The following is a 23385-nucleotide window of genomic DNA, read 5'->3' as shown; positions in this document are numbered from 1 at the left end:
AGTAACTTTTACTCAAGTAAATATTCTAGTTCTCCAAAGGTAAAGTCATTTAAAGTGTATCTCTCTCTGTCTGACCCTCCTCTGGACCATCTCATCATGGAGACCCTAGAGGATCTCAGAGCTCCAGATAACACAGATCCCAGACTCAGATACACAAACCCCTCCACTACGATGCCCCTCCTCCCCCCGGTAAAGGGGTTTGTGTATCTGAGACCAAATAGCAGATCTGCACATGACCTTACACCCACAGAAGTAATGAGAATCATGTTGTATATACAGCACATGAGAAAACATCAGGTGTTAAGAGCTCTGGGAGTTGTCAGGTGAACTGAGCTTAATCAGTTCTGTTGTCCCGACGTCTTTGATATATCCGGACACCAACCACTGCAACAACAAAAAGAAACATTGCACCTGCAACACCTGCTCCCAATCCATGGTATTGGACTACAGGAGAGGGGGGTCCATCCTCAGGGACATCATTCATTGAGTTTCCTGAAGGTGAATAAAACATATGAGTCAGTAAATGTGTGATAGTGAAGCAGTCTTCATCCTCTCTGATGTTAGAAACTGCAGCTACAACCTGATACTCAGAAAAACACACTGAGAGAGACTACCTCACCTGGCTCTGTAACCTGCAGACGGATGATTCTGATGGTACTGATTAGCTCAGAGTCAACGATGTCTCTCTTTTTATGTCTTGGTCCATCTGGCTTAACTCGACACTCGTATGCTCCAGCGTCGTGTCTGCTCACATTCTTCAGAATTAAAGACACGTCTCCGTCCTTCAGATCTCTGTCCACCAGCTCCACCCTGTCCTTAAAGGATGGATGCTGTTGGTTGGGTTCTAAGTGTCCATCGATGGTTAAGAGGACATACTCTGGTTCCAGGTCAGGTCTGGTCCACTTAACAACACTTATGGAGGAATCAGCAGCCTGACATGGTAGAGTGGCATTATCTCCAGGGTGCACTGTTACAAGTGTGTCTGAAAAACAATAAAATAATATTAGAGAGAGAGAGAGAGAGAGAGAGAGAGAGAGAGAGAGAGAGAGAGAGAAAAAAAAATACCATCAGGCACTAAAATACTACACTAATCAATAAGAAAAAAGAGCTTTACAGATCTGAAGAACTTAACAAAATAGAAGAAGCCCTTGACCAAAACTTCTTCTCGAATTTGTGGAATAAATTCAGTCCAAGACAAACTAAAGATAAATTAACAATACAAAATGGTTTGATCTGGAAAAATCACTTTGAATTTTTGTATAAGAATATTGATTATAGTGCAATCACCCCCCAACAACACTCAGCAGTTGAAAATCTTCACCAGTTAGAGGAAAAGGTGAAAGACTACCAAAACCCCCTAGATACAGAAATAACATTAATAGAAATACAGAGCCAACTGAAGGCTCTGAAGGCTGGAAAGACTTGTGGAGTGGACAGCATCTGTCCTGAGATGCTAAAGCACAGTAGCCCTACACTGCAGGCAGCTCTCCACAAGCTGTAAACCTGGTTCTGGAGTCTGGTTATTTCCCTGAGATCTGGAACCATGGACTCATCACCCCTATTTTCAAAAATGACGACAGATTGGCCTTCCTTACCAAGCACAATGTCTTACGTCTGACCACATTTACACTCTGCACATCCTTATTAAAAACTACACCAAAATTAAAAATGGGAAAATATTTGCATGTTTTATAGACTTTAAAAAAGCATTTGACTCAATATGGCACGATGGGCTTTTTTATAAACGCATTAATATTGTTTCACCGTACCCTTTGAGGGACATGCACAGAATTTGTTTGGTATCTGCATTTATATTATAATTATAATATGTTTACTTGTATTATATACTCCTTGTTGTTGTTTTATATGTATGTTTGTTCTTATGCTTTGCCAACACAGATGTATTTTTTTGCCATGCCAATAGAGAGAGAGAGAGAGAGAGAGAGAGAGAGAGAGAGAGAGAGAGAGAGAGAAAGAGAGAGAGTTTTAGTATCCAAACTTTCTAATCTTTGAAAAACACTAACTACCCTTCTGAAAAACACTAACTACCCTTCTGAAAAATAGTAACTAATCATTCGTTACTCTTTCAAAAACAGTAACCAATCATTAATTACCTATTTTTTTGTGTACCTTATTGTAAAGTGTTACCTTTTTTTTATTCCAATTTCCAACTAATTTTACTAATGTCTGCAAATTTGCATGATTTAATTCATTTCAATCTCTTTAAGCTAAAGGCTGGTTCCCATATTAAATACATATAGAATATATTATTTAATATCTTCGCTGGTTTAAAAAATGTCCAAACTGAATTTTAATGTCTGTCCTAGGTGTAAGAAATGATGCACACATAACCCTCTCCCTCAGGGTGCGAACTAAGGGGGCTCCCCCAAAGGCCACCGTATACAGTAGTTTAAACATTGCTCTCCCTCTCTCTGTCTCCTCCCTCTCCATTTCTCTCTGTCTCCTTCCCCTTCCTTTTTTTCAAACTGCGCAGTTAGAAATATAGCTGTGGCAATCCCTCTTTAAAATGTTAAAGTAACTGACAAAGTTGAACACAACACTTACTACACTTACTTAACATACGACAATGGTCAGTCACATCATTATACGGTCTGTTATTTCTCTGTAGACTCAAACACAATGCTTCTTTACAATAACTTAAAACCTCTGTTAGGCGTCAAACCCATAACACACCGGCTCGCTCCACACTACCGTTATTATTCCTCACATAGACCTACTACAGATAGGCCTACTACAGATATAGCCCATATAAGCATTATTTTTGAAAGATTACATGTAAAACAGCTCCTGCTTAATCTATACACTGTACACAACCTGGAACTATCTGTGTTTTCATCACATGCATCATAACCACACGGGTCAGAAATAAAGTCTACATAAATCTTTTCCAGATAAAATATCAGATTTTTACCTGAAGCTGCTCCAGACTGAAGAAATAACAGGAGCATTAATGGAGCCATGAGAGTGGAGAGAGTGTCTGTCATTCATGTAATAAGGTGTGGATCTGCAGCTGTCTTCACTTGACCTGAGTCTGCTGCTCTAACAGCGCTCAGTAGCATGCATAGGAATGAAGGACAGAGAATAGTCTATCAGTCAGTTGCTTACCACAGTCTGAAGTCGTTAGTCAGGTACGAAAACTGGCTAAACCTGAAATGGGTGTCGCAAAGACAGCCCCCCTCTTTTAATAAAGATCTGGTTTGCTGTGCGACCTCGCATGTTTATTAATGGGCGGGTCTATTGAAGACAAGACGCTGTATGGTCAGTCTGTTGTCTGTTGGAATCAGTGACGATGTGTTTAAACAGTGAACTCAGGAGAAGAAGAACTTTAGACCACAAACAACTCCTTCCTTGGAACATATCTTGTGATCTACAGCACTTTATGAAGGACTCTATGCACTGGATGCACTTTATTAGCTCATTTTGCACATTAGCACTGATTTGTTCATTAGTTAAGGGTTATTGTTTTATTAATTATTTTTTTGTTTTTCTGGTATATGTAACCTACTGTTTGTCTAGTTATAACTTCAAAAATCTAGCCTATGAATGCTCTTCAAACATGTTATTTATTATGTCCCTGTTTCCTAAAGTTATTTAGCTCATTGATATAAATGTGGTGGACAAAATAATAGAAGCACAATACAGTTCAATAGCAGCAACAATACATGTTGTTGTTTTTTGCCGGGACTTCAGCAGCTTTTACTCAAAGTTATTTTGCAGTTTGAAAAAAATAAACTGACTATAAAGAAGATAAAGCAGGAAGAGTTCAGTAACAACAGAAGAGGAAGCAGCAGTCATCTTTACTGATCAGACAAACACACACACACACACACACACACACACACACACACACACACACACACACTACTAACTGATCTCTGTCAACTTTATCAACTCTTTCCTCTGCACACTATTTATTCTCTCTTCAGTCTCTTCTTCACTCTCTCTGTTGACTTTGTGTGTGAGTTTACATATTTATGGAATTCAGTTAAGTAACATTTCATGGGTGTTCCTTTCAGAGAGGAAGCTGAATGTGAAATGGTTTGCAGTCAGGTCAACCTAAATGTCAGTGTGAGGAGTAACCTTACCTGGGTTAATTGGTATGGTAACCAGATAATCCTTTGTTGTTTATTCCCAAAACCTGAGTTAAACATGCAGACATTGCATGTGTGCAGTCTGAAATAAAACGGAAGGAAAAATGCTTTTGAATGTAACTCCCAATATGACAGAAAACTTAGGTTTTTCTCTTTTTCAGGTTAACAGATTGTCCTATCAGGGAGAATAATAAGAATATACACAGTAATACACAATATAACGACATTATCAGTAACCTACATTAGATAATAACAAGGTACTCCGTCTACAAAGTATTTCTAAGACATCAATCATTAAACCAAACAATTCATAGCTTACATCATGTTTGTCCTCGTTGATGCCCACATCAGGGGGGTTAAAGATGGTCGAAATTCTGGTTTCTGGACAGGATTGACCGTGACCAAACTCTGCTCTCTTTCTCTCGACTCAGGAAGAGAGTCTATGTGGAATGTGTGAGTCATCAGCTTCATGTGCCAACCGCACACCCCCCTCCCCCCCTCCCTTTCCTTTACTGGCTGAAACACATGATCTGGTTTCTGAACCTAGAGAAGATCAGGTTTGTACTCAGAGCGGTTAGTGAGGGATTGCTACAAAAAAACACTTCAACCTTTCATTTCCTACTTCAATGGCTACTTAGTATTTATTTTTTTCTTCTTCTTCTTTTTTGTAGATATCTGACATTGTAGTAAGAATATTATTGCAGATATGTAGGATGTTGATTCTGGATGGGAATCTGTGATATGTTCACTTATTAGAGGGGCACTTCTCTGTGTGAAGTTGGAAGTTTGTGGGCTGTTTAGCTGCCAGCTGCACATGCTCAGTGTAGACAGATGTTTGAAAGAAACAACATGAAGGGGAACAGTTAGCAGGAACACTTTAAGAACACCAGAGGACTGGGTCGACCGCCGAGAAGTTCATATCTGTTCACAGTGGGGGAGGGGAAGACAACGTGTTGATTACAGGTTTATTATATTAGTGCACTTTAAATATAGTAAACCCAGGTTGGATAATGCTGTTCTTGTGTATTTTGTACATAAAAAGTAAAATCACAGACAAAGTGGCCCTCATGTGGGTTATCTGGGTCTCTTGTTTCTGGTTGCTATGGCTGCAGACTAGAGGGTGGATACCTGGCGGTACCCGACGGGCCGGGCCCGGTTCGGACAGATATTTAGAAATGAGGTCGGGCTCGGTCACATCAGCACGATAAGGCAATTTAAATTTAAAACAGCTCATTATGTAGGTTACCAATGGGCCTGTTTCACTTGATGTAAAGTGTTTTGAGATCAAAATAAATTTAAAATATTACCCTAACATCCGTCTTCCTGTGTGTGGAAATTAGTTTATGTAGCTGTGACAACGAAAAAAAAACGTGCATATTAGGCTACAGGCCTATGTTAATTTAATTTCAATTGGCTATATGATTGGGCCTCTTGTGCGCGCCTGTGTTAGCGTGCGCTTGTTCCCCCGTGTGCACTGATGCATTCATCTGTTGACATTTCTGAATGCCTTCCTACAGCTGCTTAATAAAAGCGGTCTTTCCACACAAACAAACGTACATGTGTCATTAGTATGAGGAAAAAAAAAAAAGAGATTTTAACTGTGCCGGGCTCGGGCCGGGCTCGGACAGAAAAATGCGGCCCGATCCACACTCTACCGCAGACACCAGGCTTCTTCCACAGCGAGCTCTCCTGTACCTCAGGGTCCTGTAGGGGTAGGGTGTGTGTGTGTGTGTGTGTGTGTGTGTGTGTTGCCCTGTGCTATTGTGGTTGTGATGCGTGTGATGGGCTTGAAATTGGGATATGAGAGTGTGGGTGTGAGGAGACTGATTTATTTTTTGTATGAGTTTGTGACAGAAAGCATGTTGGAGAAACAGTAGGAAGAGTAGAGAGGATGGACTGGACTATACTCTGATACACAACAGTAGGAGATCAGCTGTTGGTCTGCAAGGAAACAAGATGAATACACTCTACATGAGTTCAGTTCCAACAAGTTATTTTATCTGATTACAAAACATGTCATTTCACATTCAGGTTCTTCTGGGAAGGACACAGCCATGAAGCTGAACTGACTTCTAACAACAAGAAGACAAAGATATAAAACTAAAACACACATTCAGACACATCTAGAGTCTCCAGCTATAATAAAGAAATAAAGATGATCTGAGAGCTGATTCCATCTGTGTTTAATCTGTTGAACCCCAATAAAAAGGGCGGTAAGAGGAAGAGAGATCAGAACTCACTTGGTTAGTGCAGGCTGCGGAGCCTGTAGGAAGAAGTGTTGTTCTCCTTCAGCTGAAGCCTATTGTGTGTTTAACTTACTGTGTCTGTGAAGTTATTACTATCTATTACAGTGAAGAAGTCCTCACCTGGGAGTGCACCTTAGAAGCACAACAAATCCAAAGGATACACAGGGAGAGAGAAGAGGACACTGAGGTCATAGAGGTCTCTACTGCATGCTTGTCATGTTACACACGGAGCACTTCACAGGAAGAGAGAAAGCTGAACACACAGATCCCAACATCTAAGCATTATGAAGCAAAAATAGGCGCACATATTAAAATATATAAAAAATAACAGTGACCAACAAACTCGTGTCTTAGTTCAGTGTTGTGTAACTTGGCTCACAGCCAGCGAGACATGAAGAAATAAAAATACAACTAAGATCACATCTAGTGTTAAAGTCAGTATTTCAATTATTTGATGTCACCGATTTATAGGGGAAAAGTTTGGTTATTTAAAAACCAATTAAAAAGGGATTTAAAGTTGCCACTGGACAGGATGGTGAGCGGGAGGTATTTCACTTCTTAAAAAATAGTTTCCCCCTCCTGTCTCCTGTACCCTGATCTCTCCCCCGGTCAGATAAAGAGAAATACCCCGGCGTCACAGTATGAAGGTAAGTGAAAGAAATAACAGGAGCATTAATGGAGCCATGAGAGTGGAGAGAGTGTCTGTCATTGATGTAATAAGGTGAAGGATCTGCTGTGGTCTTCTTTATCAATGACCTGAGTCTGCCGCTTCAACAGCGCTGACTGAGCAGCATGCATAGGAATGACAGACAGTATAATATATCTAATCTAGAAATCACTTGCTTTCCTCTGGAGGTCTGGAGTCGCTAGTAGCCTAAGGTCGGAAAACTGGCTAAATCTAGAGACAGTGTGTCACCAAAGTCAGCTCCCCTGCTTTAGTAAAGCACTGATCTGCTGTCCCACCTCGCATGTTTAAGTGGGCGGGTCTCACAGTCCGGGTTACTAGAGGACGTTATGGATTTTGATATGGGAAACGATGGAAACGTCTAGAAAAAGTTCTAAAATCTAGCCTATGAAATGCTATTCAAACGTGTTATTTATTTTGTCCCTGTTTCCTAAAGTTATTTAGCTTATTGATATAAATGTGGTGGACGAAATAATAGAAACACCTCTTTGTAAAACACAATACAGTTCAATAGCAGCAACAATAGCCTACATGTATTTTCTGCAAAGTTATTTTGCAGTTTGAAAAAAATAAACTGTGACTATAAAGAAGATGAAGCAGTAATAGTTCAGTTAGAGCACCATCTTTACTGATCAGACACACACACACACACACACACACACACACACACACACACACACACACACACACACACACACAGAGAGAGCTCTGACTGACCTCAGTCTACTTCATTAACTCTTTCCTCTCTGCACCTTCACACTACTTGTTCTCTTTATAAATGCAGCTATTTTTGGTTCTACTGCAATTGTAAGACAGTTCAAATGTCTAAAAACATGCAGTTGTGGCCTTCATGACTTCAATCTCTTCTTCCTTCCCTCTGTTAACTTTATGGGAGGGTTTAGATATTTATAGAACTCAGTTAGGCAACTTTATGGGTGTTCCTTTCAGAGAGGAAGCTGAATGTGAAATGTTTCGAGTGTCTACTTGCACCCCCGGTACGAATAGCCTCGACCACACAGCTGAGCTATTCACACCCTGTGACGTAACAACAAAAACACGTTGCCCGCGTGCACCAGAATCATGGCGGACGTTCATCTTCCTTGACAGAAGAAACTGGCATATTAAGAAAGTTTTGTCTCTAAAGATCATAACAATTGATTTTCTAGCGGAAAATGGATTCTACAGTTGCGCTTTCTGTCTTCAGTGAAAGCATACAACCATTAGTTTGTTAGTTAGTACCTATTTTATTGTATACATTATGGCTACCTAGCAACCAAGGCTTAAAGACACCAAGTGGTAAACAGTTGTATAACATCTCACAAGAACTGCTAGGTGAGTGGTTAGAACACTGAGCTATGGTCTGGGAGTCTGGAGTTTGATTACCCAGTGAGGTGATCTTGTTTTTTTTCATTTTGGATTGGATCATTTGCATGCCATTGTGCAAGTCAGGGCCAATTTTTGGTAGGGGGAGACTCATGAATATTCATTAGGGGTCTCATCCCTGAATGGCTAGTACTCGTTGCCTGCTCTGGTTGGGTTGTTTAGGTTTAGGCAAGAGGAGTGGGATTGATTATGGTTAGGGTAAAAATGTCAGGGCAAGCCAATCAATCTATAAAAATATCGCTGCCCACAATTGTATGTATCAGCGTCTCTCTGAAGTGTTCGAAATATTGGACACTGCAACGATAATATTCCAAAAAAGGTGTAATACATGAGTAGTATGGATAACTGTGTGTAAATATATGCCAAGGTACTGTAAATGCACAGGGGTGTAAATAGCATACATTGATATTTGTACCAGACGGGGTATTAATAGAACACATTGCTGTGTGCACCGGCGGGGTAAGAATAGCATTCATTTCTAATTGCACGAGGGGTGCAAATAGCCTCACCTGAAATGTTTTGCAGTCAGGTTAAAATAAAATGTGGGGATCAGTGTGAGGAGTAACGTTACCTGGGTTAATTGGTATGGTAACCAGATAATCCTTTGTTGTTTATTCCCAAAACCTGAGTTAAACATGCAGACATTGAAATTAAACATGCAGACATTGAAATGAAACATGCAGACATTGAAATTAAACATGCAGACATTGAAATTAAACATGCAGACATTGCATGTGTGCATTCTGAAATGAAACAGAAAGAAAAATGCTTTTGAATGTAACTTAAATCCAAACATAACAAATGTGACAGAAAACATAGCTTCTTCTTTTTCAGGTTAACAGATTGTCCTAACAGGGAGAATAATAGGAATATACACATTAATATACAACCTAACTACATTATCAGTAACCTACATTAGATAATAACTATCTAAAACTCTGTCTACAAAGTATTTAGATATTAATCATTAAACCAAACACGTCATAGCTTACTTCATGTTTGTCCTCGTTGATGCCCACATCAGGGGGGTTAAAGACGGTCCAAATTCTTGTTTCTGGACAGGACTGACGTGCAAAAAAGCTGTTCCCTTTTTCTCTCGAGCCAGGAAGAGAGAGTATGTGGTCTGTGTGTGAGTCATCAGCTTCGTGTTCCAACCACCCCCCCCCCCCCCCCCCCCCCCCCCTCCCCCCCTCCCTTTCCCTGCCTGTCTGAAAGGGTAAACAGTCAAATGACGTCCTACCCCAAAACACATTGGTCAGGTATTTATTATGAAGGATTATATTGGACGTTGGGAGTTTTATTGTGGCAGACTCGTCTCTGTGTGCAGCAGAGCAGCTCAGCTGATGAGTTCAGACAGATATCAACTTTGAAATAAAACTAAAGAGGACTAGTTCTCTCCTGAGTCTAAAGCTCCACACACTCTGGGTCTTCCCTCAACTTTCCTTACTGATGGCCGGCTGCTGCAGTCTGATGCCATACAAGAGAAATAAAGACCAGACTCAGTGACTGGGCTCACCACCAGAGACACCCTGGAAACAGGAAACTAAAATAAGAACATCACATGTTCTTAAAGCAAAAAGACTGTTGATGTTTGAATCTCCAGATCAGATCAGAGTTCAGGCTGAAGAAGTTTGCCTCAACATTTTGAAATTAAAACAGTTTTATCATCATGGAGTTACAGGGAAGAGATGGGCAGTGTTAATCAGTGAGGGAAGGGAGGGGGGGGGGTTATGGTGCAGCTGCTGCTCAGAGAGAGAGAGAGAGTAAAGGGTTAAGAGTTCACCATGTGTATGGAGTTATGGTTATACAAGCTGTTCAAGGCCAGAAAGATATTTATGAGGTTAGTTAATGTTTCACTCACTTCACACTGAGTCACACCTGGTTTAAAATAAAGTACCTTATGAGTTACTGAGACAAATAGATGCTGTTTGTGACTTTTAGTTCAACCTATACAAACCACTTCATGTTTCAACTACTATTCTCAGCAGCTTTGCTGTTATCACACATCAAGAATTCATGACAGAAACAGAAAGCTTTCTGCAAAAACTCTTAATACAGGTTACAAAGAAAGTATTCCAAGGTTGTGATTCGGCACGATGGCTCTTGTTTACACAACAAACTAGACTGACACTCTGGACACTGGACAGTCAGCAAGAACCAACCAACAAACAACAAAGAGGTCAAGTTTCCACTTACAATAGGTGGATTCAAACATGTGGGTAAAATCTGTCCTGACGCAGCTCTCAGACTGTGACCAAAACAGGGAGAACATGAGAGTAAGCTGCCAGAGGATAACACTAATATTTAACAACCACATCAATATTCAAAATCAGAATCATAATAGGTTTTATTGCCAAGTACACAAACAACACATAAGCAATATAACTAAATAAACAAAAGTGAGAAGACATGCAGCCACCATCAAGGCCCTGCCTGTCTAATGGCGCTGACACACCCGTCGGACAGTCTGGCGAGGTCGGTGACTCGAGTCTGTTCGGTGTGTTCCGTGCCATTGTCCGGCGGAGGAGCCGTCCGCTTTAATTTTGGCCAATTTGACTTGTTGAATCGGAAGGCGGGCAGTCGGACTCAATGACCAATCTGATTGGTGGAGTGCTAACCCGGAAATGACGAGCAGGATGAGCAAGACGAACGCCTCTCAAAATCGGACGAAAATCTTTTAAACTGACTTTTGTCGATCTGAAATGAAGACAGATTCAGCAGCTGCACCGCCTATATGTAAAATAGTTTTATAGAAAAAACTATTTTCGTAAAATACGAGATCGTATTCTGAACAGGTCGCCATTATCCTCGGCTGGAGAAGCAAGACCCATGTGACGCGTTTGTCATTTCCGGTTTTCATTTTAGCGCCGCCTGCTGTTATGGAGACGTATTACGTCTCGCGCAGAACATACGCTCAAGTCGCCGTCGTTCGCTTCTGAGGCACTATTTGGACCGACTTGGGGAGCCGACTGATCAGTCCGACTGCCTTTTCTGCCAACGGTCGGCCGTCTGGTTGGTGTGTCAGAGGCTTAACACATTCTCACTCCTATCTTGTCAATTACTTGACGCTTGGTCAGGACCCTTTGGCGTCTCTTTCTAACATGATATTATAGCGCACACATAAAACCAAAACATACACCCATCAGACACACCTATATACATAATACAGTCTTCAGCTTCATAATACAGAAAGAAAATAAAGATGATCTGAGAGCTGATTCCAACTGTGTTTGGTCCAAATGGTCCACAGAGAGAGAATCAAACTGAACTCTAAACAACATCACCATTATTTCTAAAGCAACCAGTGTAGTTCCATACCGTGCAACAACTGAAAATCACCCATTTCTGTCCTGGGTGAAAAAGGCTCAACAATAAGTACATTTACAGCTGGTGTCAGTGTCATGCAACAGTTTAATCGGCACAAGCTTCTCGCTATTGACCCGAGATACAAAAGCCTCTGCGATAAAAGGCTCGAAACAAGAAAACCGTGGTTAAATCTACACAGAACGGCCTCTGCCCCAAACCTGTAGAACATAGCACAGCGATGAATGTCACAGTGACAAATGCGAAATGCCGCCGCGGAGGTAAACACCGCAGAGGCAAACACCGCAGCAGTGGCAAATGTCGCCACAGAGGGGAGCAGCAGCTTAGCATTTACTAACCGTATAGGTCACCACTCACCCACAGCTTGGCAACTACAATCACTTTCCTCAGAACAGAGAAGAGACATGTTAACAGTATAGCAGCTTATGTTTAACCCAGACAGCCTACTTACCATTAATGTCGCCATTAACCCTAACCCAAATACATAATCAAAACAACATAACACGACTTAAGCACAGGCCTCTCCAAGAGAGCGAACTGTTGAAAACAGGAGTCAGAAATAAAACCATGACCGATGTTACACAGCACACAAAAGACCCCAGCAAACAGAAAACAAGGACACCTAGTGGCAGGGAGGCTAGGGTTGGCACAACACCAAGAAACAAAAAGTATATCAACAAAATAAAACGTCAAGTGCTCCAATTGTTTCTTCTGTCCTGATGTCAACGGGGAGCTTCTTCTTCTCTTGTGGAGCCAGGCGGCCTGTTCTCATGAACCAATCGTACATATAGCTGTGAAAAGGAAAGCACTGTAATGTGCCTGGGTGGCCTAGTGGTAGAGCACGCGCCCATATTCAGATGCTCATTCCTCGACGCAGAGGTCCCGGGTTCTGTATGTATTCCACATATTTATTACTGTCAGCAGCACATTGACTGTGGATTAAACACAGATGGAATCAGCTCTCAGATCATCTTTATTTCTTTATTACAGCTGGACACTATAGATGTGTCTGAATGTGTGTTTTAGTTTTATATCTTTGTCTTCTTGTTGTTAGAAGTCAGTTCAGCTTCATGGCTGTGTCCTTCCCAGAAAAACCTGAATGTGAAATGACATGTTTTGTATTATTCAGATAAAATAACTTGTTGGAACTGAACTCATGTAGAGTGTATTCATCTTGTTTCCTTGCAGACCAACAGCTGATCTCCTACTGTTGTGTATCAGAGTATAGTCCAGTCCATCCTGCTCTACTCTTCCTACTGTTTCTCCAACATGCTTTCTGTCACAAACTCATACTAAAAATAAATCAGTCTCCTCACACCCACACTCTCATATCTCAATTTCAAGCCTGCATCACATGCATCACAACCACAATAGCACAGGGCAACACACACACACACACACACACACACACACACACACACACACACACACACACACACACACACACACTCCACAGCCAAGAGACCCAGATAACCCACATCAGGGCCACTTTGTCTGTGATATGTTGTGTCTTTAACATCATTCTGTTATGTTTGTACTCCTGTTTTTTCTGTAAGCATGCTGTCCATAACGTACAGTTTTGTAAATTAGAATTTCTGCTTAGGGACAATAAAGTCTAAAGTCTCTTCAGTCTCTCTGTTGACTTTAGACCACACACATGTCATGTAGGTGTGTGTTAGCAGTAACCTTAACTGGGTAAAGGGTTATGACTACTGCTACACTGTAATAATGATCCAGGCCAGAAAATCCTTTGTTGTTTATTCCCTAAACCTGATTTAAACATGCAGACATTTCATGTATACTGTCTGAAAATAAAGGAAAAATGTTTTGAATGTAACTTAAATCTAAACATATAAAATGTGACAGCTGTTATAGGCCTGCAGGTAATATACAGCATAACTACATTATCAATAACCTACATTAGATAATAACACGGTAACTCTGTCTACAAAGTATTAAGACATCAATCATTAGACCAAACAACTCATAGTTAACATCATGTTTGTCCTCATTCAGCCCCTCCCCACGGGTTAAACACAGTCCAAATTCTTGTCTCAGATATCACCGTGACAACGGCAGGAAAAACTCTGCTGGCTTTCTGCAGAGTCAGGAAGAGAGAGTGTGTGTGTTACGTCATACAGACATTACTTATTACCAGACAGACTTCTCTACTCAGATCACTCAGTTTACCTTTGTCTCAACAAATCTTAAAGTCATATAGACCAAAGCTTTTATATATATTCCTATGATAAAAGCTGCCATTCAAATTGTAAACTGATAAAATAGTCCCTTCTCTGAGACAAATCCAAGGAGATTCTTTAACCCACAGTTAATTTGCCACAAATGAAAAAGTCTTTTGAGTGAACTATGAATCATCTTGTTCTCCAACATACTACAGACCTGTCAGTGTCTGAGCTCTGATAGAGATGCTGAGTGAGTTCATGACTTCCCAGTGAAATGATCCTCTGGAGAATGGAGTGAAGCTGCCTCCTGCTGGCTGTCTGACTGCATTACATCATAAAGCCTCGGCACATGATTGGCTCAATGTATTATCAGCTAATCTTTAGTTATTAACACTGAACACTTTATTATATATGTGTTTATGTGAGAGTATGACTGTCCCAGGGGGGGGAAAGTTAACCCTCCTGTTATCCTCAAATGTACTAACATCTGTTATCAAGGACAACAGGAGGTTGAATGAGCTCAGGCCCCACCCACCCAGCACGCTAGGTGACACAAATCAAACACACCTGCTGCCATGTTACTTCACCAACAGGTGCATGCTGGTTGAGGCTAACACGCTAAATGCTAACATGCTGATGGATGACCCTCCCACTTCACGTTCAGACAGGTGAGGTCAACAACACGCTCTCTGTGATGGATGGTACTGTTCAGAGGACGGTTGCTAGGAAACGTAGCGTTGTGTGTGTGTGTGTGTGTTCCCGTGTGCACTAAGAACAAACTCTTTCTGGTGTGTGTGTGTGTGTGTGTTCATGCTCTTTATTTTGTCCCCCAAACATTACTGTGATACTGTGACTGTTGAATTAAAAAACACACCAAGCCAACAGAGTGAACTGTGAGCTGAACTGAGCATGTGTAAAGAAAGAGAAGGGGCTGTGCTGCCACCTGCTGGCTGTCTGACTCAACTGGGTTTGGATTCTCAGTGTTGCTGAAGACACTGAAGCATTTTATTAGTTATTAAGTCATTTCAACAGTTCTGATGCTAAAGTCTAAACTAGATATTAGACGTACAGAAACACAGCTAGCTTCTGGTCTGAGACTGAAAGAGTTATTAATACAACATGTAGCCATGTATCTGTGGTGATCAGTAGGATTTGGATTTGTTACAGTGACAAGAGAAGAAAGTTCTCACATCTTTTTCTTTAGTTTCAACTAAAACTAAAATGAAATATAACAATACAATAAGTGTGTTGCAACATACAAAAGGAAAAACAAAATGTATAAAGCGTTATAAACAAGAAACGGGACGAAGCAGAAGCTGATTTTTCCCGCCCCTTATTCAGCTCTAAATAGTTCTATATATATATATATATATATATATTTCTTATATATCTTTTGATGAATAGAGACAAGAAGTAATAATTGTCTTTATGCATTTGCATCATTTGTCTTTGAGCATTTAGATTCACAGTAATGTGGAAATGATGTTTTCAAGCCTCAAAAGGAGTCGGTGTTCTGCAGCTGCACAGCATTGTGGGAGTGTTTGATTTGGATCACTGAGCATGCTCAGTGTGGAGCTGTTGGAGACAAATCATCAACACCAGACTGGTAGAGAGAGACTGAGATTAATTGTTGAGTGTGTGTAAGGTCAGTGATTCAGAGTGTTTCCTGTGAGGACAGTGGAGATGCAGTACTGACAGAACACCACCAGGTGGCAGACCAGACCAGTCTCAACACAAGGTGGAGGGGGTCTGAGGTTGGTCAGAGCAGTTCTAACACCCATTTCCTCTGTGGAGGGTGGTGTAGCAGCCGCGTGGTTTCTCCTCCTGCAGTTAGCAGCTCAGTTAGTCTCTTGTTAGTTTATAATCACTGAGATGAATGTTGTTGATGAAGTTTATTTCCTTTACATGTTGTCAGATTTTAGTTGTCATTTCCCTAAAGATAGACTTTGTCTGTGTATCTAAAATAGGTTTATTGTTATGAACAGATGATGTTGGATCTGCAGACAGCTGATCGTCACCAGTCATTCATGCCCCTGTTGTCCATATCTAATACCACCTGATGTGGTAAGGAGGAAGTGAGCTCACAGACCTCTGTAGCTCACTGCTCATCTCGGCTGCAGGCTAGAGCCTCCAGGATAACTCACCACTGCATTGTGGGTAATGTAGGCGCCAGCTTTTTAAGCCTTGTTGTCTTTCCCTCGATCATGAAAAAAACCCTTTTGTTGTCCCTATCTCAATGTTTTTTTGCTTTTTTCACCTAAACATTTTTTTTCCCAACATTTTTATCGTTTTTTTCCACCCAATGTCTTTGTCCCTTTTGTTGGCGTTTTGTCACTTTTTCGACGTTTTAGCCGCTTTTGAAGTTTTTGAAGCTTACGTCCGGTGTCTTTGTATTTGTTTTTGTAGTTTTTGTTACTTTTTCTAATATCTTTTACCCTTTTTCCCCCAACGTTTTGTCGCCTTGTTAGACATTTTCGACGCTTATTTTTTCGACCTCCGATATTTCAGATATAAAAAAACTTGGAAACGGGTCAAATTTCAACTGTACACCAACAGCTACACCTGCTGTCACCAGTCAGTCAAGCTGCTGTAGTTTGCAGACGACACCACCTTCACTGGTCTTCTCTCTGGTGGGGACGAGTCTCCTTGTGCTATGAACACTACATGTTACATTAAGGCAAATATTTTGCACATATTCATATTTTGACCACATCAAGCCAAACTCCTTGTTGTGAAAGCCTACTTGGCAATGAACCTGATTGATCCTTGGTGAACTTTGATAGCATGCATATACTATCTATTTTAGTCTCTTTCTGACCACATTTCAATAGTTAAACAGAGGCAAGCTGTTGTTATGTTCACATATTGTCCATTCCTGTGGGACTGTAAACCTGCTTGTCCATACTGTTGTATGGTGGCGAAGACATTATCTATGCCTGCACTTTTTATACAGCACTTTTGCACAGTGTCAGTTGGACACATTTAGACACTCTATCATATCAACATTATATTTTGATTTGATTATATTATGGATTATTATACTGGCTTAGCTCATCCTAATTAGTGAAGTGGAAGACACTCTACATGTTACAATACCTTTAATCAGTACTGTGTCATTGATCATATTACCTTGGAACAGAGCCAGGCACAAGTTAACTACTTTTTATAATCTTATGCATATCATTGATAATTAGACCTATCTCAGCTTCACTCAATGTGAAGTCTTCTCTGCTCACTGACATTCACATTGGTTATTCTAACTTTCCTGATTTTGCTCATTTACATCTTCCTCACTTCATTATTGTCCAACCTAAAAATAGCTTTTAACCTGCACTTCCTGTCTCCCTAACACAGAAAGATCAGTCTTTTCTCTAAGTCAGCTGGGACTCATTTGATCTTAAAACATGATACACTAAATTACAACATGATCACAATTTGTATTGAATAAACTCCCATCTTGATGTATGCAAGATTGTGGCTAAACTGACATGTGTGTGTGTGTGTGTGTGTGTGTGTGTGTGTGTGTGTGTGTGTGTGTGTGTGTGTGTGTGTGTGTGTGTGTGTGTGTGTGTGTGGTCTAAAGCCTTGTATGTTTTAAAAAATTAAAAGCAGTCTGAGTGTAACTGTGAATATGTCTGGTGTGGAAGAACAACATATATAATGAATATCTGCTCATTAAAGATCATCATACTGTAATGAGCTGAAAATTGACTGAATTACACTAAAATTGACTGAATGTTCACCGACTACAGAATCACACCTCAGACCCTCTGGTCTATAGCTGTTTGTGATTGGTGTAAAGTTTCCAACCGCTGGCTGATGTTGCAGCTGTTTATAGTCTGAGGTGTGTTTGTTCTCTGTTATCTGCTGAAGAGAAGTGTGGATCGGTTAGCCTCAACCAGAACAAATGTTCATCTGTCAGAGATGTGAAACCCACAGAACCACACGAGGAAAACAACCGGTGACACCAGAGTTTAATGATCGTGCAAAGAAACAAGCTCATGAATACAAAATAAATATCAGTACATAGTTAGTATCATTAGACTCTGTTCAGTAGATATTTGTTGGTTGTTGTGCTATGTATGAAATACTTATAGAGGAACAAATCTATGACTTAAATAAGAAGCATTTGTTTGAACGAAACACATCTAAAGAATGCAAACATGCTTAAAGTTTGAGTTGTAATCTCATTTAGCCTTAACCTGTTATAGAACGGCTGAAATTGCATGCAATTTGATCTAAACGGCATAAACAAATTAAGTGGTACAGCTCCCATATACTTTGACAATCAGGGGTGTGTCTGGTATCATTGGAAAGGAAACACTCTCAAGTCTTTGTTCCAAGTGTCAGGGTGATTCTAGGCCTTACTGACACAGAGTTACAGAGGCTAGAATGGAGGGTTTGTATTTCCATCCAAGTCATACATCTGTAAACTGACAAAAAGACACTGCTGTAAACACATCTAGGTAAGACCAGAGCCACATGTCTCAACTTACTGCAGAAAAAACTTGAAGTCAAAAGTCTTAAAAAATGGATTTAAGACTGTGCTTTTTTTATAGGTCCATTTGGAAAGTTCAAAGAAAGAAACCAAAAAAGTGCAAAATAAAAGACTTCACACACACACACACACACACACACACACACACATCAAACAAAAAAAAAAACTAATGAAAAATGCAAAACTATAATAACCTTGGTGTAAAGAGCTCAGGGAGTTGTCAGATGAACTTGGCGCCCGATGCTTCATCAGCATCATCAGCAGGTTGTCCTGGTCTCTTGTCCTTATGTCTTTTATATATCAGGACACCAACTACTGCAGCAACAGTTACAAGAAGCAGTCCAACTGGAACAACTGCTGCCAGTCCATGGTATCGGCCTCCAGGAGAGGAGTTTCCTTCATCAGGGACATCATTCATTGAGTTTTCATCCTTGGAATGACCTCTGTTTGAACCTGAAGATGAATAAACATATGAGTCAGTAAATGTGTGATAGTGGAGCAGTCTTCATCCTCTCTGATGTTAGAAACTGCAGCTACAACCTGATACTCAGAAAAACTCACTGAGAGAGACTACCTCACCTGCTGGATCTGTAACCTGCAGACGGATGGTTCTGATTGGCTCAGAGTCAATGATGTCTCTCTTTTTACGTCTTGAACCACCAGTTATAACTCGACACTTGTATGTTCCAGTGTCGTTGTTGTTCACATTCTTCAGAATTAAAGACACATCTCCGTCCTTCAGCTCTCTGTCCACCAGCTCCACCCTGTCCTTAAAGAATGGATTCTGGTAGGTTGGATCCAGGTGTCCATCGATGTTTAAGAGGACGAGTTTTGGCTCCAGGTCAGGTCTGGTCCACTCTACAACACTGATGGAGGAATCAGCAGCCTCACATGGTAGAATGACATCATCTCCAGGATCAACTGTTACCACAATCAGGTCTGAAAAACAATAAAAAACTACTATTAATAATAAAAAGTCATGTTATTTCAACAGTTCTCTACAGGTGTGTCCCTGCAGAAGGTCTCTGTAGAGTCTCACCTGATGGAGACGTTCACTGATCTGTCACAACTGCAGAGATATCACAGGACTTTATTACCACAGGTCAACTCTTTAGAAGACTGGGATGGGATTAAATGGAGCCATTCACACAGCCAATCAGAGCCGTGGAAACATGTTGGCAGATTATTTTATAGATAGGAGTCGGACCGATGTGTCACAATCTAACTCTATATAAATATATCAGTAGAAATCTGTTTCAAAGGTGACATTTTACCATGTCTCTTTAAGATATTATATACATGTATACATATGTACAGTATAGAGAACATTATCCAATATCTTAGTTGGATTAAGAATGTTGCCACATTATTTGTCCTGCAGTAAGTGAATGTTAACGGGTGTCCTTCCTGTCATCAGCTGCTGTGAGGAACAACTCAAACTAATAGAGGCTCAACATTTAAATAGAGGTAATGTCTCTCTTTAATGTCCCTGTGGTTCACAGTTTGTATCTCAGCCATTAATGTTAGTGCAACAGAGGAAACATACACACATAATAAAGAATCCCACCCCCCCCCCATCCCCCCATCCCCCCTTCTCTTCTGTGTCTCTGTCCCTCTCAACCCTTTTTTTAACTGTGAAGTTAGAAATGATTAGGGATGGGCCATACCAAACCTTTTCTGCTCCTGACCAGGCTAACAACCAGGATTTATTAATCGTTTATAACGGTTATAAAACAGGTAACAGCTCGGTTGTAACCCTAACCCTGGAGCCTTTTCTGTTCACTCAGCAGTGGTTTTACCCTATGTGACAGTCATTGTTACTATTGCTGTATGAACACTGCTGTTCATATTGTTGTTAGAAGTTTGATGAATATATTACGGCAGTTGTTGAGATAGTTGAGATAATTAGAAAAGGCTGATAAAGTTGTATTTTACGTGAAGTATGTTACTAAGGGCAATATATAAAATGCTGTACATGTGTGTTTCACACACACACACACACACACACACATGACACACCCAGCGCGCGCGCGCGCACACACTCACACACACACACACTCACAGTGTGTTTTTACCCTTTAGACAGGTGGGGCGTTTTTAAGATTTCCACTCTGGAGGGTGGTTTCACTTTTTTGCATTTTTAAGCCCCAAAAACGCCGTCGCCGTCTAAACGAAAGGCAAATCTGATCAAATATTTTGTTGTTTTCACCCGAGAGCGTATTTGTGTAAACAGGGCCTTAGCTATAGTCTTAGTACATTGGACCATTAACTATATAGTGTAGGCTACAGTACATTCATGTAACAGGGAGAGGACACCTCAATGGTTTATGCCCTTATATTTAGCTGGGGGGAAATAACTGATGAATACACTGTTACAGTCACGTTTACAGTGTGAATTATATTTATCACTTAATTATCTTTATAGTTTCTAGATTTCAGAGTCCAAGTTCTTCAGTGTCTTTCTTTTCTATGTCCATATATACGATGAAGCAAAGCATATCATATCTAGAGAAGGAAACTTGGCCAAAACAAAACAAAAGGGGCAGATAATAGCTGACCGACTGAATGATATATCTAAAAATATACTGTACATTTATGAACTACTGCTCTTAACTGAAATTATTCAATGAGTCACTTGTCATTTGCAAAAACGAATAGTTGGAAGTTAATATGACTTAGGACATTTATATGGACATTTATATTTTAGGAACAGAGTTAAAGAGATATTTACACATCAAGCAACAAGCTGTTGTTGAGACACATGAAGCTGATCAATTTCTAACCAACTCAAGTCTCAGCATGTCATTGTTTGCTATGATCAGATCCCTTTCACAGTTACAGTCTGTAAAACAGCAACAACAAGTTTCCTGATGCAGGAAATGTTGCTGGTGTTTGAGAACAGGTTGAACTGACTTCAGCACCACAGCGGGTAATTTCTTCCTGTTTAATCCAGCCAATCACAAGACTGCACAGCTCAATGCATGTCACACCCCCCACCCCGACTATTTCTCTCTCTCTCTCTCTCTCTCTCTCTCTCTCTCTGTGTCCCACCTTTATTTAGGCGACCAACCTTTGTCTGAAACAGCACCATCACTCTCTTATATATTTAAGAAGGCTAACTGATAAAGTTGAATTCAACCCTTGGAATTAACAAAACCAAATACTGTTTAATACATTTATACATGCTAAGTGTTTAAAAGCCTAACTTTTAACTACTTCAAGAAAGTAATAGTTCATAAATTATTCAGTTTCATAAATCCAGTCTCATTATCAAAAGGAACTTAAACAGATAAAGAGATTTTTTAAATAAAGTACATTTCAATCACATTCCCATTTTCTAGAACAAGATGACATCATTCTGTAACACAGGTCAGAAATAAAGTCTACATGAGTCTTTTCACAATAAAAGCAGATATTTACCAGAAGCTGCTTCAGACAGAAGGAACAACAGGAACATTAATATAGCCATGCACGCTGGGATTTTTCTCCATTGCCCTCATTTGATCTTCACTTCAGTTTGTGCGTACCGTACGGTCTGAGGATCGGTGCAGAATGATAGCTGTTAGAGTGACTGGATACCGTACGGTCTGAGGATTTATATCTTTGTTGAGTGGGAGGAGCTACACGTCACTCCACTGCGCAGTACGGTCTGTTACAGGAATTCCCTCAGTCCAGGGCTTTGCACTCTGTCTGCAGTACGGGCTGCACAAAGTGAAGATGCAGCCCTCTCTAGGGACTCTTAACTGGGTGACAATGAAAAAAAAAAAATCATTAATATGAACATGCTGCCTAATAGTGAGAAACATGGTACGAAATGACTTTAACTTTCACCACAAAGAGACACTCTACAAGAGGAAGCGTAAAATACTTTATTCCTTTTGATTTTTATAGGCAGAAAGAATGAAGAAAAAAATACCACTACCATTTCTTACTTCTGATTGGGCAGGCGGCATGTTTCTTTCTTAATGCAACAAGACTGTCAGATCTGAGTTCAAGCTGAAAAACTTTCCCTCAGCATTTGGAATTCCAATGATTGAGTCCTGTTATCATGTTCCAGGAAGAGGTCATGCAGTGTTTATCAGTGAGGGAGGAGGAGATTATCATGCTGCTGCTGCTGTTGCTCAGAGACAGGTCTGGTTTGACTGCTCTGCCGAGGGTGACCGGTGCCTGAGGTCAAGGTAAACTGTCAAATGGCGTCCTACCTCAAAACACGTTGGTCAGGTTTCTATTATGAAGGATTATATTGGATGTTGGGAGTTTTATTGTGGCAGTCTTATCTCTGTGTGCAGCAGAGCAGCTCAGCTGATAAGTTCAGACAGATATAAACTTTTAACTTTGAAATAAAAACATAAACACTACAGTAGTTCTCCTGAGTCTAAAGCTCCACACACTCTGGGCCTTCCCTCAGCTGACCTAACTGACGGCCTGCTGCTGCAGCCTGATGCCATATATATTCTAAGTGCTATAATTGTTTCTTCTGTCCTGATGTCAATGGTGAGCTTCTTCTTCTCTTGTGGAGCCAGGCAGCCTGTTCTCATGAACGATTTGTACATACAGCTGTAATAAGTAAAGCACAGTAGGGTGCCTGGGTGGCCTAGTGGTAGAGGGCGCGCCCATATACAGATGTCACTAATAAAGCCTAAATGCCAAAAAATAACTTAAAAAAGTAAAGCACTGTAATTGTATTCCAGGTATGTATTACTGTCAGCAGCCAACCCGTTCTCATTCCGAACTCGTAAAATAAGGACGTTTGGACAGTGGCTGTCAGCGTCTGATGTGACGAAAAAGGCGTCTTTCAGTGTGTTTGTGTAATGCACTGGGGAGAGCAGCAGTTAGAGAGGATTTAGCGAGTAGTATGTAAGGGCGAATTTCCGCATATGGAGGTTGGTTGGGGTGGTGGATGGGTCAAACAAACACAGGACTTTCACCCAGGAGAGCGGGGTTCGTGTCCCGC

General features: G+C 40.6%; 1 protein-coding gene and 2 long non-coding RNA genes across 3 annotated transcripts in view; 2 read left to right on the top strand and 1 right to left on the bottom strand.

The window, feature by feature from the left end:
* Nucleotides 1-23385, bottom strand: part of LOC116060888 (muscle M-line assembly protein unc-89-like) — a 295447-nt gene that overhangs the window by 229912 nt on the left and 42150 nt on the right. The window contains exons 4-5 of the mRNA XM_035993844.1: nt 19027-19370; nt 620-632 (exon numbers count right to left, since the gene is read on the bottom strand). Coding sequence (XP_035849737.1) covers nt 620-632; nt 19027-19370 — 357 coding nt within the window. The remainder of the gene's footprint in view (nt 1-619; nt 633-19026; nt 19371-23385) is intronic.
* Nucleotides 1-23385, top strand: part of LOC118493576 — a 328097-nt gene that overhangs the window by 278224 nt on the left and 26488 nt on the right. Inside the window, exon 2 of the long non-coding RNA XR_004895521.1 lies at nt 10606-10610. This is a non-coding gene — a long non-coding RNA (uncharacterized LOC118493576). The remainder of the gene's footprint in view (nt 1-10605; nt 10611-23385) is intronic.
* Nucleotides 209-7296, top strand: LOC118493585. Its single transcript, XR_004895530.1, has 3 exons — nt 209-323; nt 4040-4051; nt 7284-7296. It is a non-coding gene; the product is annotated as an uncharacterized LOC118493585 (long non-coding RNA).

This window comes from Sander lucioperca, chromosome 17, assembly GCF_008315115.2.
Source record: "Sander lucioperca isolate FBNREF2018 chromosome 17, SLUC_FBN_1.2, whole genome shotgun sequence".
NCBI classification, from domain to species: domain Eukaryota; kingdom Metazoa; phylum Chordata; class Actinopteri; order Perciformes; family Percidae; genus Sander; species Sander lucioperca.
This window is presented reverse-complemented; position numbering and strand designations above follow the sequence as displayed.